Source organism: Erythrolamprus reginae, chromosome Z, assembly GCF_031021105.1.
Source record: "Erythrolamprus reginae isolate rEryReg1 chromosome Z, rEryReg1.hap1, whole genome shotgun sequence".
NCBI lineage: Eukaryota > Metazoa > Chordata > Lepidosauria > Squamata > Dipsadidae > Erythrolamprus > Erythrolamprus reginae.
The window spans coordinates 27,818,805-27,835,300 of record NC_091963.1 but is presented as its reverse complement, the minus strand read 5'-3'; the positions used below and the strand labels follow the sequence as shown (position 1 = coordinate 27,835,300).

Sequence of the window (16,496 nt, the reverse complement as noted above, 5' to 3'; positions counted from 1 at the left end):
ATAAAAGGCTGCTGGGGGGAAAGCGCGCACCTAGTGCCGGGTCAGCTGCCCGTTCGTGAGAGCGCAGGTGTTCATTGCACGGAGCAACATGACACTCCAGGTATTGAAATTTTTAAAAAACGGGGATAAGGAGAAAAAAAAATGGACAACTGATTTTGCAGGGTTTAATTGCACACGAAAAACTAGATCTTGAACGGGCGTTGCGCAGCGTGGAAGGATTGTTGACTTGCTGGAAATCGGCTAAGCTTCGGCTCGTCCTCTAAAATCCCATTTTTTCCTTTAATCTGCGTCGCCCCCGTAGCATAGGACATTGATTCACAGACTGGCCAAACGCGTTTTAACCTGACCTGTTATGCAAAGTGGACTGTTACTAGTTCCCGTGTGATGTGTGAACCGGGTTGATTTAGTTGAGGGAGTGAACCGGGATTCTAATTAACCATGGAAGAGATTCGTGTGAATCAAAATAGTTGTCCAATAACCCAATTCTGTATTCAGTAATTTGGAGAAAGTCTCTTGGCACTCAGCCAAGGCTTGGTGGACTCTCCGACAGTTTAATTAATTAGACTGCAAATCCATTACTGGAGCGGAAACAATGTAGGGCTTTGTTTTCTGGGTTCAGGAGTTTCTTTTCTTTCTTAGTTGAGAAGGAAAAAGTTCTACTGATTTAAAATGGGTTTCCTCTTTAACTTTTTTGTTTTCTGCCTCTTATTGTTGGTGAGCAGAGAAATGGGACTTCATTACTTTTTCTATGCACAGTATAAATACAATCCTTGGAAAGGTTTAAGCAGTTGTGACTTTAACAATTTCTTCAGCCAATTTGACTGCAGAGAATCTGGTTGATGTTCTCCAGGAGGTCTGCTATTCATTGAGAATAATATGTAATGAGTCTCATGTGGAAAAAAAGCAGATGTTTGATAGTAAAAAGTGTTTACCTAAGCATGGTTGCTGTGAAAAAGAGTTTGAATTTGTTACAAAAAGCAAGGATTTGCCTACCAGCTGGATTAGAGGTCTAGTTTTAAATGAAATTAGGAATATGGGTGATTGTAAAATCATTGCAATTCACTCCTAGGTTCATGTATAAAGGAATATGAGAAAACCCCATGCTATGTATCAAACCAAAAGCTATTAAATCCAACCAGGCAGCTGTTAATGGGAAAATTGGAAATTGGACAATAGCATTCTTCTATTCCTGCTCCTTACAAGAGAGGCAGTGTGTTTCTGATTGCAAAAGCTACACATCTCTTTTGTGATTAAATAGCTACTAATAACTGTGCTGTTCTTTATTTTGATGTAATTTTCCCCCGATTATTCAGGGTGATGGCCATCACTGCCTCTTGTGAACATAAGTTGCATTGTTTAATAAAATGCTCTGTGAAACAGTATTGTATCCTGATTCACCCAACTTCTAGTATTGTGTATTGTCTAAAGGGAGACAAGTTCCATTCCTTTGCTCCACATCATGTGTATTTGTATGCAGATTTTATATATATTCATTTTTTCCTTAGGCAAATAGACACCAACATTGTCCCTTTCTTTTATAGCATTTTGTCTGCTGTGGTTCCATTTTCAAATCCCCTACCTTGGGCTGGTTTCTTAGTTTAAACCTCTGCATTGCTGGCATGGATTTTTCCTTTAACTGGCAAAGTTGTAGATACAGTATTTGACTGGCTTCTAGAAAATCGGACATAATTCCCAATTGCAGTCCTTACCACCAGATCTTTTGATCTGACTGCATATAATATTTGCTCTTACTTTGCAGATGTGTCTGGACTTTACCTGGTAGAGTACTAAAGTAGTATGGAGAATAAAATTAGAAACAGAGCAGTGTTCTTAAGAGTTTGGAGCTAAGCATTCTAAGTTGGGAGACCATGTAAAAGTAATATAAGGTAGAAAGGAAAGTTTTTTTAAAAAATCTCTGAAGAAGGTGGCACTAAATCATTTTTGTAATTGTTATCAAATAAACTGCAGGGCTACACCCAATTCTCCAAGAGTGAAACTCAATCCAATATTTTATTTATGTTGGGAAGCCTGCTGTTGTAACTCCTTCGTCCTGTGGTTATTAAATACTGTGGCAATGGAAGAGATAGTTTGATGTTAAAGACATTGAGCACCAAACCAATGTTCATGTCCTGCATTAGGCACCAAGCCAGCTGGATAACCTTGGCCAGTCATTTTTTTTCTCTCAGTTGTAAAAAGAAGGCAATGACAAACCACTGTATTAACAGACTTGAAGCCTCACCACCACCACCACCCACCAAAAATAGCAGCAGAACATCTTTGCGTAATCTTTAACAGCTTGCACAAATTGTTGGACTATGAGATTTCAGCACCATTTTTATGAAATGTGCAAAGGTTTTGTTGACTAGATAAGGCTGGGTAAAAGATAATATGACCTTAGCCAATGGCAGCTTTAGTATAATTTCATTCTAATACCCTGTAAATGTGTAAATCATGTCCAAGCAATTTAAATTTGACATCTGATTCTAAACAGGTCCTTGCTGATCTTTATCCCCTTCAAAGTGCTACTGCCATTTAGTAGAGAAGGTGGAATGATTAGATTAGATTAGATTAGATTTATTGGATTTATATGCCGCCCCTTTCCGCAGACTCGGGGCGGCTCACAACAATGGCAAAAACAGTACATAGTGACAAATCTAATAATTACCCATCTAATTACAGTTTTAGGTTAAAAAATTCATAAAAGCAACCCCAATATATATAAAAAACAAGCACACAATCAATCAAACACCAAAACAACATGGGCAAGGGGGAGATGTTTCAATTCCCCCATGCCTGATGGCAGAGGTGGGTTTTAAGGAGTTTACGAAAGGCAAGGAGGGTGGGGGCAATCCTAATCTCAGGGGGGAGTTGGTTCCAGAGGGCCGGGGCCGCCACAGAGAAGGCTCTTCCCCAGGGTCCCACCAGACATTGTTTAGTCGACGGGACCCGAAGAAGGCCAACTCTGTGGGACCTAACCGGTCGCTGGGATTCGTGCGGCAGAAGGCGGTCCCGCAGATATCCTGGTTTGGTGCCATGAAGGGCTTTATAGGTCATAACCAACACTTTGAATTGTGACCGGAAACTGATCAGCAACCAATGCAGACTGCAGAGTGTTGGAGTAATATGGGCATCCTTAGAGACGCCCATAATTGCTCTCGCAGCTGCATTCTGCACGATCTGAAGTTTCCGAACACTTTTCAAAGGTAGCCCCATGTAGAGAGCGTTACAGTAGTCAAGCCTCGAGGTGATGAGGGCATGAGTGACTGTGAGCAATGACTCCCGGTCCGAATGGCTGAGGATTGCAGGGTGAGGTGTCCCCCCCAACACCCCCCCAACCCTGCCCCAAGCACCTACCTGGAAAATGGGGATATCATGAATATCAGCTCAGCTGGGTGCGGCTGGGAACTTCATAGGATAACCTTAGAAGCTGTTGTTAGAGTTAACTTTTGTTACAGCCAGCCTTTAGTTCTGATGCCCCTTTGATTAAGAATCACTTATCCAGAGCAGTTTTTTATGACTTTCTGGGAGACAGTATTTGTGTGTATGATTTCTAGCATCTACAATTAATTACGGTAGTCTTTCTTGCTTTTTGCATCTCTGGGATAAAACAAATAGAAGATACAAATAATTTGCAAATAAACTATGCAAATGAATAAGTACTATTAATAGCACTTTACTTTGTCATAGAGTTCCATTTTTAAATGAATTAATTCTGTAAATTATCATGATTTCTTTATCATGGTGCATAAGATTGGAATAAGATTGGTACATAAGATTGGAATTAGCGAAATATAGGGCAACTCAATTTACATTTTGCTTCGATCTTTCTCAGCCAGGACTGGCATTGCCGGCATTCTTTGGTGTGTATGTATCTGTGTAAGCATGCATGTGCTTTAGCAAAGGATGTAGGGCAGCTCAGCTGTGACAGCAGCTGGATGAGGGATTAAATCATGGAGCCCCACTTTCTTTTTAGCCTAAGGATTGCACGCAATTGCACTCAAGTATGAATCTGACCCAATGCCTTTTAATAATATATATTAAAATTACTTGGATTTTATTTTATGCATATAAGCATTATACATTGCTTTCCTATTAAAACTACTGTACCTGGAAATCTACAGATTTTGAGAATTTATCCACACAACCTAGGTAGCTGAAAAAAATGGGCCAAGATTATGTTGATTGAACATAAAAACAGGTACATTTTTGAATAATTAATAATAATAAATTAGGACTGCAAGAAATAAATTAGTGTTGGTGGTAACGAAAAAAGAAAAGAAAACTGACTTTGGGATAAATGATTTTTTTATATGTATGTAGTACTAAAACTCTTACTTTCATAACTCTAAATGGGGCAAAACGGTACATCATAGGGCAACAATTTTTGAACAAATGATGGACTGACTTATAGAATGTATCTAAAAATCCAGGATATTGTAGGATTCAGTTCTGATTAGTTATTATAAAATTCTGCTTAATATAATACTAAAAATGTGCTTTCAAGAGCCAGCTGTACAGTACAGTGTTCCCTCGCTTTTCGCGAGGGATGCGTTCCGAGACCGCCCGCAAAAGTTGAATTTTCGCGAAGTAGAGATGCAGAAGTAAATACACTATTTTTGGTTATGAACAGTATTACAAGCCTTCCCTTAACACTTTAAACCCCTAAATTGCAATTTCCCATTCCCTTAGCAACCATTCAGATTATTACTCACCATGTTTATTTATTAAAGTTTATTAAAAAAAATATTTATTAAAGGCAGACGAAAGTTTGGCGATGACATATGACATCATCGGGTGGGAAAAACCGTGGTATAGGAAAAAAACCCGCAAAGGATTTTTTAATTTATATTTTTGGAAAACCGTGGTATAGACTTTCCGCAAAGTTCGAACCCGCGAAAATCGAGGGAACACTGTACTGTATATACAAGATCATTGTATCATACTTTAGATTTTGGTTTGAGTAGAGCAAAATTAATTAGTCAAAGATCACAATCATAGCTAGGGGTTCAAAGTGGAAGACTCTGTTGTTATCAACTGATGCAGACTTTACAGCAATGAGGAACACCCCCTTGAGTGTCATATTACTGAAGATGGTAATCCACAGAGGCTCAAAGAGAGTCTCTTTCAAGGCTTGAAGTACCTTGGGACCTCTGAGAAAGATTTGAATGTCAGGATGGCGTGACAGAAGGGTCTTCTTTCCACTGGCCAGCACAGTAGACAATGCTGCGACCTGCCCGTTGTAACCCATCCTGGAGAAAATCTAGAACCGGTGAAACAGAGACTAAGACAGGATTAATACTTGCACCATATGCTGCAATGTCCTACCAGTTAATTACTACTTCAGCTTCAACCGCAACAACACAAGAGCACGCAACAAATTCAAACTTAATACAAACTGCGCCAAACTTGACTGTAAAAAATATGATTTCAACAATCGAATTATCGAAGCGTGGAACTCATTACCGGACTCAATTGTGTCAACCCCTAACCCCCAACATTTCTCCCTTAGACTCTCCATGATTGACCTCTCCAGGTTCCTAAGAGGCCAGTAAGGGGCGTACATAAGTGCACTGGTGTGCCTTTCATCCCCTGTCCAATTATCTTTCCTTTCCTTCACCTATCTTATATATTCTCTTCCTTTCATATATCCTCTCCTCTAAGTCCACTTTCACCCTCTTTTATATTATCACATTATTTTTCTTCCTATGTATTTGTGTATTGGACAAATGAATAAATAAATAAATAAAATAAAATAAACCATCTGACAAAGGCATTATATATCCTGATGATGGATTGATTCCTGGCTGCCTACATAGTCTGAATAATCTTCTCTGAGTAATTTCTCCTCCTTAAGTGGGCCCCTACAAATGCCAAGTGACTAGTTGGAGCCACTGAGGCTCCAGATGTTCCAGGATCCCCTGGTTGAGGGACATCTGCTGAGGAGGAATTTCCCAGAGTGGTGAGGCAGAGGAGCTGATGAGATACGCAAACCACACCCTTCAAGGCCAGTGGGGGATCACCAAGATGATGTCTGCTTCCTCCTGTGATAACTTTCCGACTCACCATTTGAATTAGGGGGAGAAGAGGGAACGCATACATGAGCCCGGGGGACCAGATGCACCTGAGAGCATTGGTACCTTCCGTCCCCGAGGAGGAGAACCTTGAGAAGAAGCAAGGTAGATGGGTGTTCAGGTGCGTGGTGAATAGATCCACCTGCGGTGTCCTGAATCTGTGACATACTGTATGTCCTGAAACAATGTTGGATGAGGACACCATTTAGTGTTGTCCACCGTTGTTCTGCTTAGGTAATCTGCGTGTTTAGAGTTCTGACAATGTACTCTGCCATCAGGGAGAGGACAGATCGCTCCACCTACTGATCTATCAGCTGGTATTCCACCATGAAGCATTTGGATCATGCCCTACCCTGTCTGTTGAGATGTGCCTTTGCCAAGATTTTCTCTGTCTGCACAAGGATGTGACATCCTTGGAATTGGTTCTGGAAGTGCAAGAGAGCCAGGTGGGCTGCCTGCAAATCCAGCCAATTGGCTAGGTCTTGTGCTGACTAATGTCCCTGGGCTCCCTGACTGTCCAGGTGAGGCCCCCCCCCCCAGCTGAAGAGGCTTGCGTTGGATGTAAGAATCACCCAGTCTGGTTCCATGAAGAAGCTCCCCTTGGTGATGGTTGTGGAGATCCACCAATGGAGTGACTTCCTTATTTCCAGAGGGATCCTAACCTGGGAGTGGGAATGAGCTGTCTTTGCCCGCTAATATGGCAGCAAGAACCACTGGAGGCTTGGTGATATGGCAGCGAGAATGAGCCCAGGGCACTATCTGAATGCAAGACACAATTTTCCCCAATAGCTGGGAGATGGTGGCTAAGGAAACCCTGGGTTGCTGCAGTATATGAACCACTAGGTCCCTGATGCTGTCTCATCTTTCCTGAGACAAAATACCTGATCCATGTTGGTGTCTATGATGGCCCTAGATGAATCAGCCTGTGGAGGGGGACAGGTTATTCTTTTGGAAATTCAGAAGGAACCCGTGATCCTGCAGGTTTCAGATAGTCAGTTCAAGATCCTCTTGTCCCCTGATGAGGGAGGGCACCTAGACAAAGATGCCATCAAGGTAGCATTGTAATCTCACTGGAACATGTCTCAGGTGAGTTGCAATGGTGGCCAGAACTTTGGTAAAACACCTTGAGGTCAAGGTGAGCCCGAAGGGAAGAGCTGCAGGTGTCAGTCTGCATAGCTGAACCACAGAAGTTTGTGGTGTTCAAGGAGGAGTGAGATAATAATAATAATAATAATAATAATAATAATAATAATAATAATAATAATTGTATGCCACCCCTCTTCAAAGACTCAGGGCAGCTCACAGCATCAATAAACAATTTAATACAAATCCAATAATTAAAAACTGAAGCTAAAACCCACTATTATTTTAAAACAGTCAATAGTATTCAATCATACCACACATAAATCTTACTAGTCAATTAGGGAATGCATCAATTACCCCATGCCTGGTGACATAGGTAGTTCTTCAAAGTCTTGTGGAAGGCGAGGAGGGTGGGGGCAGTTTGAATCTCCAGAGGGAGTTGATTCTAGAGGGCTGGGGCCACCACAGAGAAGGCTCTTCCCCTGGGTCCCACCAGACGGCATTGTTTAGTCGGCGGGACCTGGAGAAGGCCAGCTCTGTGGGACCTAATCAGCCGCTGGGATTTGTGGGGCAGAAGACGAGCCCGTAGATATTCTGGTCCGATGCCATGTAGGGCTTTATAGGTCATTACCAACACTTTGAATTGTGTCCGGAAACTAATCGGCAGCCAGTGCAGGCCGCAGAGTGATGACGAGACTTGGGCGTATCTGGAATATGGAAGTAAGCCTCCGAGAGGTCTATGGATGCCAGGAATTCCCTGGGCTGAATTCCCTGGAGGATAGACACTAGGGAACTTATCTTGAACTTCTTGTAGACCAGATGTGTGTTGAGGATCTTTAGATCTAGGATCACTCTCCCTCCCCCCGAAGACTTGGGTACAGTGAACAGGATAGAGCAAAATCCTTGTCTCCACTGTTCCTCCAACACATCCTCTACGGCTTGAATGTCCAAAAGGTGTTTTATGGCTTGTTCCATGAGACTTTGTTTGGTGTTATTGCTGGAGATAGGGCACTGTACAAATTGATTTCGGGGAAGGGTGAGAAACTCCCAAGGATAAGCTGAATTGGATGGTATCCAACATCCAATTGTTAATGGTCGTTAACAGCCACTGGAGGAGGGGCTGCCAAGTCATTTGTGCTTGCGGTATTGATGGGAGTTCAACCACGAAATGGCCATTTGCGGAATGGATCAGACTTGTCATGAAAGGAGGCCTATCCTGCTCTCAGACTGTGAATATGATCGTCATTGGGAAGGGTTCTCATGGGGGTAGTGAAAAGACTATCTCTGTCGTCCTAGTGGAAGATGGAAGGATTTTACACTTCTCCCTGGTTTTAATGAGAGGGTTATTCCCCAGAATTGAAGCAGCCTGGCGCAATTCCCCAGAATTGAAGCAGCCTGGCGCCAGTTTGTTCTCAGGTCAGAATTCCAATTGCGCAGCTACAGCAAGCACCTGGAGGTCACCGCTGAAACCAAGGCTCGGGATGCAAACTTGGCGGCATTATGGGTTACATCGGCTGAGAACTGGGTGGCAACAATGATTTTGTTAAGGTCTTGGTTCAGATGGGTATCCCATAGAGACAGCCTGTCCCACATTTCCTGGAGCCACAGGAGAGTTTGTTTGTTTGTTTAATTAATTAATTAATTGGATTTGTATGCCGCCCCTCTCCGAGGACTCGGGGCGGCTCACAGCACATATAAAAAACAGAACGATAATGTAAATCCAATTAATGCTACATTTAAAAACAATGTTCAGGGGGAAGATCTAAAAGTCCCAAGCCTGGTGGCAAAGATGAGTTTTTAAGCTCTTTTGGAAGGCAAGGAGGGTGGAGGCATTGCAAATCTCTGGGGGAAGCTGATACCAGAGGGTCGGAGCTCCCACAGAGAAGGCTCTTCCCCTAGGTCCAGCCAACCGACATTGTTTGATCGACGGGACCTAAGGAGGCCAACTCTGTGGGACCTTGCCGGTCGCTGGGATTCGTGCAGCAGAAGGCGGTGTCGGAGATAATCTGGTCCTATGCTATGTAGCTGACCGATTAAAAAAGGATGCCGCCAAATGACCGTTTCCGATCTGACTAAGTGGGAAACTGGGACATGCGCAGAGACATGGAGGAGTGGCTGAAAAATCTGGACTTATTAACTAGGCAGATCAGATTGTAGCAACCCATTTTCTAGACTATTTTGAAACCATATTGGAGAACACATTATTTTTAGCAGAATCTTAAATACTATTTAAAAGTATTTTCTTAAATGTAATTTATTTACTTATATTCTGCCTTTATTATGTTTATAAATAACTCAAGGCAGTAATATATTCAACATACCTTCATCCTTCTTCATTGCTTATTTGACCCCTATGGCAATCATTAAGTGTTGTACCACATGATTCTTGACAAATGTATATTTTATTTTATGTACGCTGAGAGCATATGCACCAAGACAAATTCCTTGTGTGTCCAATCACACTTGGCCAATAAAAATTCTATTCTATTCTATTCTATCCTATTTCCCCCCACAATCCTGTAGGATGAGTTGGGCTGAGAGAGAGTGACTAGCCCAAGTCATGCAGCTGGCTTTCATGGTTAAGGCAGGATTTTGAATTGACGGTCTCTTGCTTTGTAGTCTAGATTCTAGCATGGTTCGTTAACCAAACTGGCTCTCAAACTTTATTAAATCAAGGCAAAAAGAAGTTGGATTATAAACTCTAATAAATGTTGGGTTATAAACTCAACTAATAAATGGATGTTAAATTGTTATCCCAAACTTAGAGCTTGCATCTTGCCAGTTGCTATTCAGTAATGAAAGTTTCTTTATCTTTAACAGCAATTCTCCCCACGTATAAACCTGTTTTGTATGCATGGCCTCTAGCTCAAAGGCTGGAGGGAATTCTTACACTGGCCAAAAAAATTCTTACACTAGAATAGCACTAAAAAAATAGGAATATTTTACCATGCATCTAGAATCAGAAATTGAGCATTCAATAAAATGTAAATATTTAAATAAAAGTGAGAACAAAGAAGCTTTCTTGAGAAAAGAAAATAGCTTAGAGAAAATACTAAAAGAAAAGATTAACGATACCAAAGCACAAGCTAGTAATATATACAGAATGTTATCGCAAACGGAAGAGGGAGTAATAAAAGGCTTGACAAGATGCTGGCAAAATGATTTACAAATAGACGAAAGTGAAATGAAAGAAATAGTAGAAAATATATATAAGATTAAGAATACAAGAGTTAAAGAGATGAGAAGAAAATTTTTACATAAATGGTATTATACACCGGCACAACTTGCACACTTCCAGGGGAAAGGGAAAGGTAATTGCTGGCATGGTTGCCAAAAGAAAGGAATTTTCATGCATATGTTCTGGGAGTGTGTTGAAGTTCAGAAATTTTGGAAGGAAGTGCAGAACGAAATAAATAAAATGCTAAATATTAATTGGATAATTACAAAAGAAATAGCAATATTAATTAAACAAAGAATACTAAGGTTTTAAAGAAATAAAAACTGCAGCACTGGAAAGCACTCAAGCGGTAGTGGTATTGGGTTGGAAAGGGTCTATAAAATGGACATTACAGAACTGATACTGGTACATGGTGGATCACATTCATTTTGAAATCACGGAAATAAGATTAAACAATTTTGATGAAAATAAATTGGAGAAGCTGATGGTACGATGGAATAAGGTGAAAGATTATATGTTGAGTAGAATTTGCGACGAAAATGTGAAAAATAAACTCCAATCACTCTTTGAATAGTAAACAAATGCAAATTAGAGCTAAGGAAATAAAATAACATAATCTAGTAAATATTTGAACCCCCTGCAATTGGTGAGGGGGGGGGGCATTGTCAGTCGGGTGATGGGCACATGCCCTGTGCACTGTTTTATGTTTGTTTCATGTAACCTTATGTGCAAAACCAATAAAAATATATTAAAAAAATAAATAAATAAAAATTGCAGAAATAAACATATTGCGTTGATACATGAAGCAACGGTATATTTCTTTAATGATCATCTTGTTTTATTTTCTCATCAGACTGACTTTGAGGCTGCTGCAGCAAATGTTAAGAAATTAAAATCCAGGCCCACCGACGATGAATTAAAGGAACTGTATGGACTCTACAAACAGGCCACTGTAGGAAATATCAACACTGGTATAATAATAAACATTTTGGAAAAATTGAGAGTGAGATCCCTTTTCAAGAACACAGGTTTATTGATTATATTTTCTCCTTCAACAGAGTCCCCTGGGATGTTGGATTTGAAAGGCAGAGCCAAATGGGAGGCTTGGAATCAGAAGAAAGGTCAGTTTAAATACAGTGGTACCTCGGTTCTTGACCACAATTCATTCCAGAAGTGTGGTCGAGAACCGATTTGGTCGAGTACTGAATTAATTTATCCCATAGGAAATAATGGAAATGGATTTAATTGATTCCCAGCCCCTGTTGACTCGCTGGGAACCAATTAAATCTATTTTCTTTATTTCCTATGGGATAAAAAGGAGCTCTATAGTCTAACCTCTCTAAGCTGCAGGAAGGGTGGGGGCGGCTGCAATACTGGCAGCTTCGGGGGGCTCCATTCCTCAATGCTTCGTCTTGTGCACCAACTTTCTTCTTCCCGGGGGCAGCGTTGGTGACGGCAGCGGCTTCCCTTCGAGGAGCAGCAGCGCCGGGAACGTCACGTAATGAAGGGAAGCCGGTGGAGCGGCGGCAACTGCTGAGATGGCTCCACCGGCTTCCCTTCATCACGTGACGTTCCCGGCGCTGCTGCTCCTTCGAAAGGAAGCCGCTGCCGTCACCAACGCTGCCCCCGGGAAGAAGAAAGTTGGTGCACAAGACGAAGCACTGAGGAAAGGAGCCCCCCGAAGCTGCCGGTATTGCAGCCGCCCCCACCCTTCCTGCAGCTTGGAGAGGTTAGACTATAGAGACTGGGAGGCTGTTAAGCGGGCGGTAACATTTCGGATAACAAACAAAATTTTCTGTGGCTGTTCGGTATCCAAATTTTTGTTCAGATACCGAAGCAAATTTTTGCCGAAAATTTTGTTCGGTATCCGAAATGTATGAGAACCAAAGCGCTCGAGAACCGAGGTATCACTGTAATACTAAGGATGTTTTTTTAGCCCGATAAAAAGTAAGGCATTGTAGTAACTGCTGATTTTCCATTCCAGGTATATCAAAAGATGATGCTATGAAAGCCTACATTTCTAAAGCAAATGAATTGATTCAGAAGTATGGAATGTAAAATTTCACCTTCAAGCAGCTCCATGATACTTTCAAAACTATGATAATAATGTTAATGTTTCGGCCTAAAACTTAATCTGTAACGATTTTCTTTTAAACATCATGACATTGATTGTACTTGTTTACAATACATTTTGTACCTTAATACATAACTTGTTTCCATTATTTTAGACTCATCATTCTGATGACAGTCTTGTCGTACTTTAAAGTCTCAAACATTTATGATAACATAACCCTTTGTGATCACTGCCTGTTTCATCAGACATGTGTGGAACATAATTCCAAGAGAATAGCTCTAAAAAACACACATATAATGATTATTGCTGGTAAAAGCAGTATTTAATAAGTGAGAGTGGGATACTAAATGATAGGTTAAACATGGTGACAATGACAAAATAAAAAATTGGATGAAGCACAATGTTGCATTTATGAGGTTCTTATACTCCGTATGATAAGAAATCTTGATCTCCGCTTATTTTGCGAAAAATATTAGGTCTGCTAATGATAAGCTTCTTAATAAATTCTGGCTTTGCTGTTTCTTAGTTTTTATAATTCCACTTCTAAAGAGTAGCCATTTTGAGAGCATGATAGTGTGGAAAAATTCCCCCATTGCTCTTTGGTATCAGAATTGGGTTGTGGTTTTTTTCTTCATTTGTTTCCAGAATAGCCAATTTGGTCATTATAAATTATAGAAAAGTACAGATAGTCTTTGACTTAAGACCACAATTGAACCAAAAAATTCTGTTGTCAAGTCAATTATTTGTTCTGTCGGGCTCTCTGGTAAAATCCTCCCAAAAATTCACAGGTACAAATTTCAGGCACACACACGTTTGAAAATTCAAAACAATGTTCTTTATAATGAAAATTCACTTAAACCAAGCCCTCTTTTGGTATAGCAAAGAGCACTCGTCTCCAAACAAACTGGTAATTTGTACAAGTCCCTTATCAGTTCTGTGATACTTAGCTTGCAGCTGTGAGGCAATTCACAGTCCTTCTTTCACAAAGTGACACACACTTTGCTCTGGTTTAGTTTCAAAGTGGGGAAAAATCAGCACACAAAAAGTCAGTCATTAAAGCAGTCACGAAACACAACGATCAGATAATCCTCCACAATGGCCAAACCCACAGGCTGCTATTTATAGCAGCCTCACTAATTACCACAGCCCCACGGTGGCCTCATTTTCTTTGATAATAATCTCTCAGTTGTTGCCTATGCATCGCTCTCCGCATGCGTGGCTGTATCATTAACTCTTGTTCTGAATCCAAGGAGGAGCTAGATAATTGATCTCCTTCTGAGCTGTCTGCCACACTCTCCTCCTCCCTGTCATTCATGTCTTCTTGGTCAGAGGAGCCTTCATCAGCAGATTCCACCGGGGAGGGGGGGCAAAACAAGCCTGCAGCATGTGGATGTCTCCCCCACATCCACAGTCCTTGGGGCAGGAACAGGGCCAGAGCAAACCACAACATTATTAAGCTATTAAAATGAGTTTTGTCCAATATTTCAACTTTCTTATCCTAGTGGTTAAGTGAATCTATTCCATTGTTAAGTTAGTAACAAGGGTTAAGTGAATCTGGCTTCCCTATTGACTCAGCTTGAGAGCACATGACCCCAAGACACCACATAAATATGAGTCAGTTGCCAGGTATCTGAATTTTGATCACATGACCATGGAAATGCTGCAGCAGTAGCGTGAAAAATAATCATGTCACTTTTTTCAGGGTTTTTGTAACTTTGAAGTGTCACTAAATAAATTGTTTTGATTCAAGGACCATCTATTACAACATGCTCCATATTAGAGATAAAATGGTGTATTATGACACTGAACCCGCACTGCCAGAGTGAATCTAGGACTAGAATTGTTTCTGGATTTTATATAATTACAGTGTTCCCTTGATTTTCGCGGGAGATGCGTTCCGAGACTGCCCGCGAAAGTCGAATTTTCGCGAAGTAGAGATGCGGACGTAAATACACTATTTTTGGCTATGAACAGTATCCCAAGCCTTCCCTTAACACTTTAAACTCCTAAATTTACAATTTTCCATTCCCTTAGCAACCATTTAGATTATTACCATGTTTTTTATTTATTAAAGTATTGAAAAAAAATTATTAAAGGCAGACGAAAGTTTGGCAATGACATATGATGCCATCGGGCGGGAAAAACTGGTATAGGGTAAAAACCCGCAAAGTATTTTTTTAATTAATATTTTTGAAAAACTGGTATAGACATTTCGCGAAGTTCGAACCCGTGAAAATCGAGGGAACACTACTATACTTTCCATATATTCTAATATACGTATTATACGATACCTTTTATATTTCTGCCTACAAAGTGAGGAATTTATGGGAGGTCACAATCTGTGTCATGAACAGATTAAGAAGTTGATTAGTAAATTTAAGATTAAAAATTAAACAATCTTGTAGACCACAAAGGCTACGGTAGGATTTATCTACACTTTCCAATTACCGGTATATCTTCTAAAGTTATTTCAACACACTACTGTGCATAGATGATTGTCTTTCACAGAAGATGTTGTCTTACAGAATTACACAAACATCGAAACACCTCTTTTTTCACCTCAAAAACAGATGCATTAAGTAACTAAATAAATAAATCCAAGAATATATATTCTATTGACTTGATTTTCCTTCTGCCACATGGTAAAATCATAAATGATTTTTGTTAATTCCTATCCTGTCTTCTGGAATTAAAATGCATAGCAATTCTTCCTCCATTTGTTTTCTCTGTGAGGACAAGGATTGATTGATTGATTGATTGATTTGATTTGTATGCTGCCCCTCTCCGTAGACTCGGGGCAGCTAACAACAATAATAAAACAGCATATGACAAATCTAATATTTAAAATAATTTATAAACCCTTACTAAAAACCAAACATACACACAAACATACCATGCATAAATTGTATAGGCTTAGGGGGAAAGGGATATCTGAATTCCCCCATGCCTGAGACAGAGGTGGGTTTTAAGGAGCTTACGAAAGGCGAGGAGGGTGGGGGCAATTATGATCTCTGGGGGGAGCTGGTTCCAGAGGGTTGGGGCCGCCACAGAGAAGGCTCTTCCCCTGGGTCCCGCCAAACGAAGGCCAACTCTGTGGGACCTAACCGGTCGCTGGGATTCATGCAGCAGAAGGCGATCCCGGAGATATTCTGGTCCGATGCTATTAAGGGCTTTATAGGTCCTAACCAACACTTTGAATTGTGACCGGAAACTGATCGGCAACCAATTATACCTTTCAGCATGGTGTAGTGGTAAAAGGGCTGAGCGAGATGATCCAGGATCTGGTCCTCCCTGAGTCATGACAACCACCTGGGCCGTTCACCTTTCTTACTAACTTACTAACTACCATACTATAGTATACTACGGAAATATAATAATAATAAAAAACTTTTACTGCATTATGTACTGGTGGCTCTTCAAAACTGCAATAACAGATACGCAGAGTACAAAAATAAACAGAGCTGCAACTAAAATGGACATGTACTAAGGAAAGCAGCAGATCTTGTCCTCCTTTTTAACAGCCAAATCACAATTCATACCTCTATAGGTAAAGAAGGGAGCTCCACGTTAGCTAAAATGTTCTGCAACTTGGAATCCAGTACACAGGCAATTATGTAGCGTTAAGGATTGCCAAATTTGTCAGTTACATTAATTTAGATAATATACTGATATTATACTGATTATTGATAACCTTCAATCTATCAAAAACCTTGGAGTACTCATATCCAATGACCTAAGTCCTAGAGCCCACTGCAACAACATTGCCAAAAAGGCTTTAAGAGTTGTTAACCTAATCCTTCGCAGCTTCTTCTCTGGTAATTTTGAACTGCTAACAAGAGCTTACAAAACATTTGTCAGACCAATCCTAGAATACAGCTCACATTGCATATCTGACATCAACACAATTGAGAGAATCCAGAAATATTTCACAAGAAAAGTCCTTCACTCCTCACAATAAAATACCTTACTCCGCCAGACTTGAAATTCTTGGTTTAGACAACTTACACCTCTGCCATCTCCGTTCTGACTTAATTATAGTTCATAAAATCATATACCAAAATGTCCTACCTGTTAACAACTACTTCACCTT

The 16,496-nt window shown here is 40.5% G+C and overlaps 1 protein-coding gene across 1 annotated transcript; it reads left to right on the top strand.

Annotated features, from left to right (window-relative positions):
- The first annotated feature begins 5 nt into the window (after positions 1 to 5).
- On the top strand, positions 6 to 12,807 carry ACBD7 (acyl-CoA binding domain containing 7). The gene is made up of 4 exons (XM_070729298.1): positions 6 to 100; positions 11,186 to 11,303; positions 11,391 to 11,453; positions 12,317 to 12,807. The coding sequence occupies exons 1-4, from the start codon at positions 89 to 91 to the stop codon at positions 12,388 to 12,390; spliced, it is 267 nt and encodes an 88-aa protein (XP_070585399.1). The 5' UTR covers positions 6 to 88; the 3' UTR covers positions 12,391 to 12,807.
- The last annotated feature ends 3,689 nt before the right edge of the window (positions 12,808 to 16,496 follow it).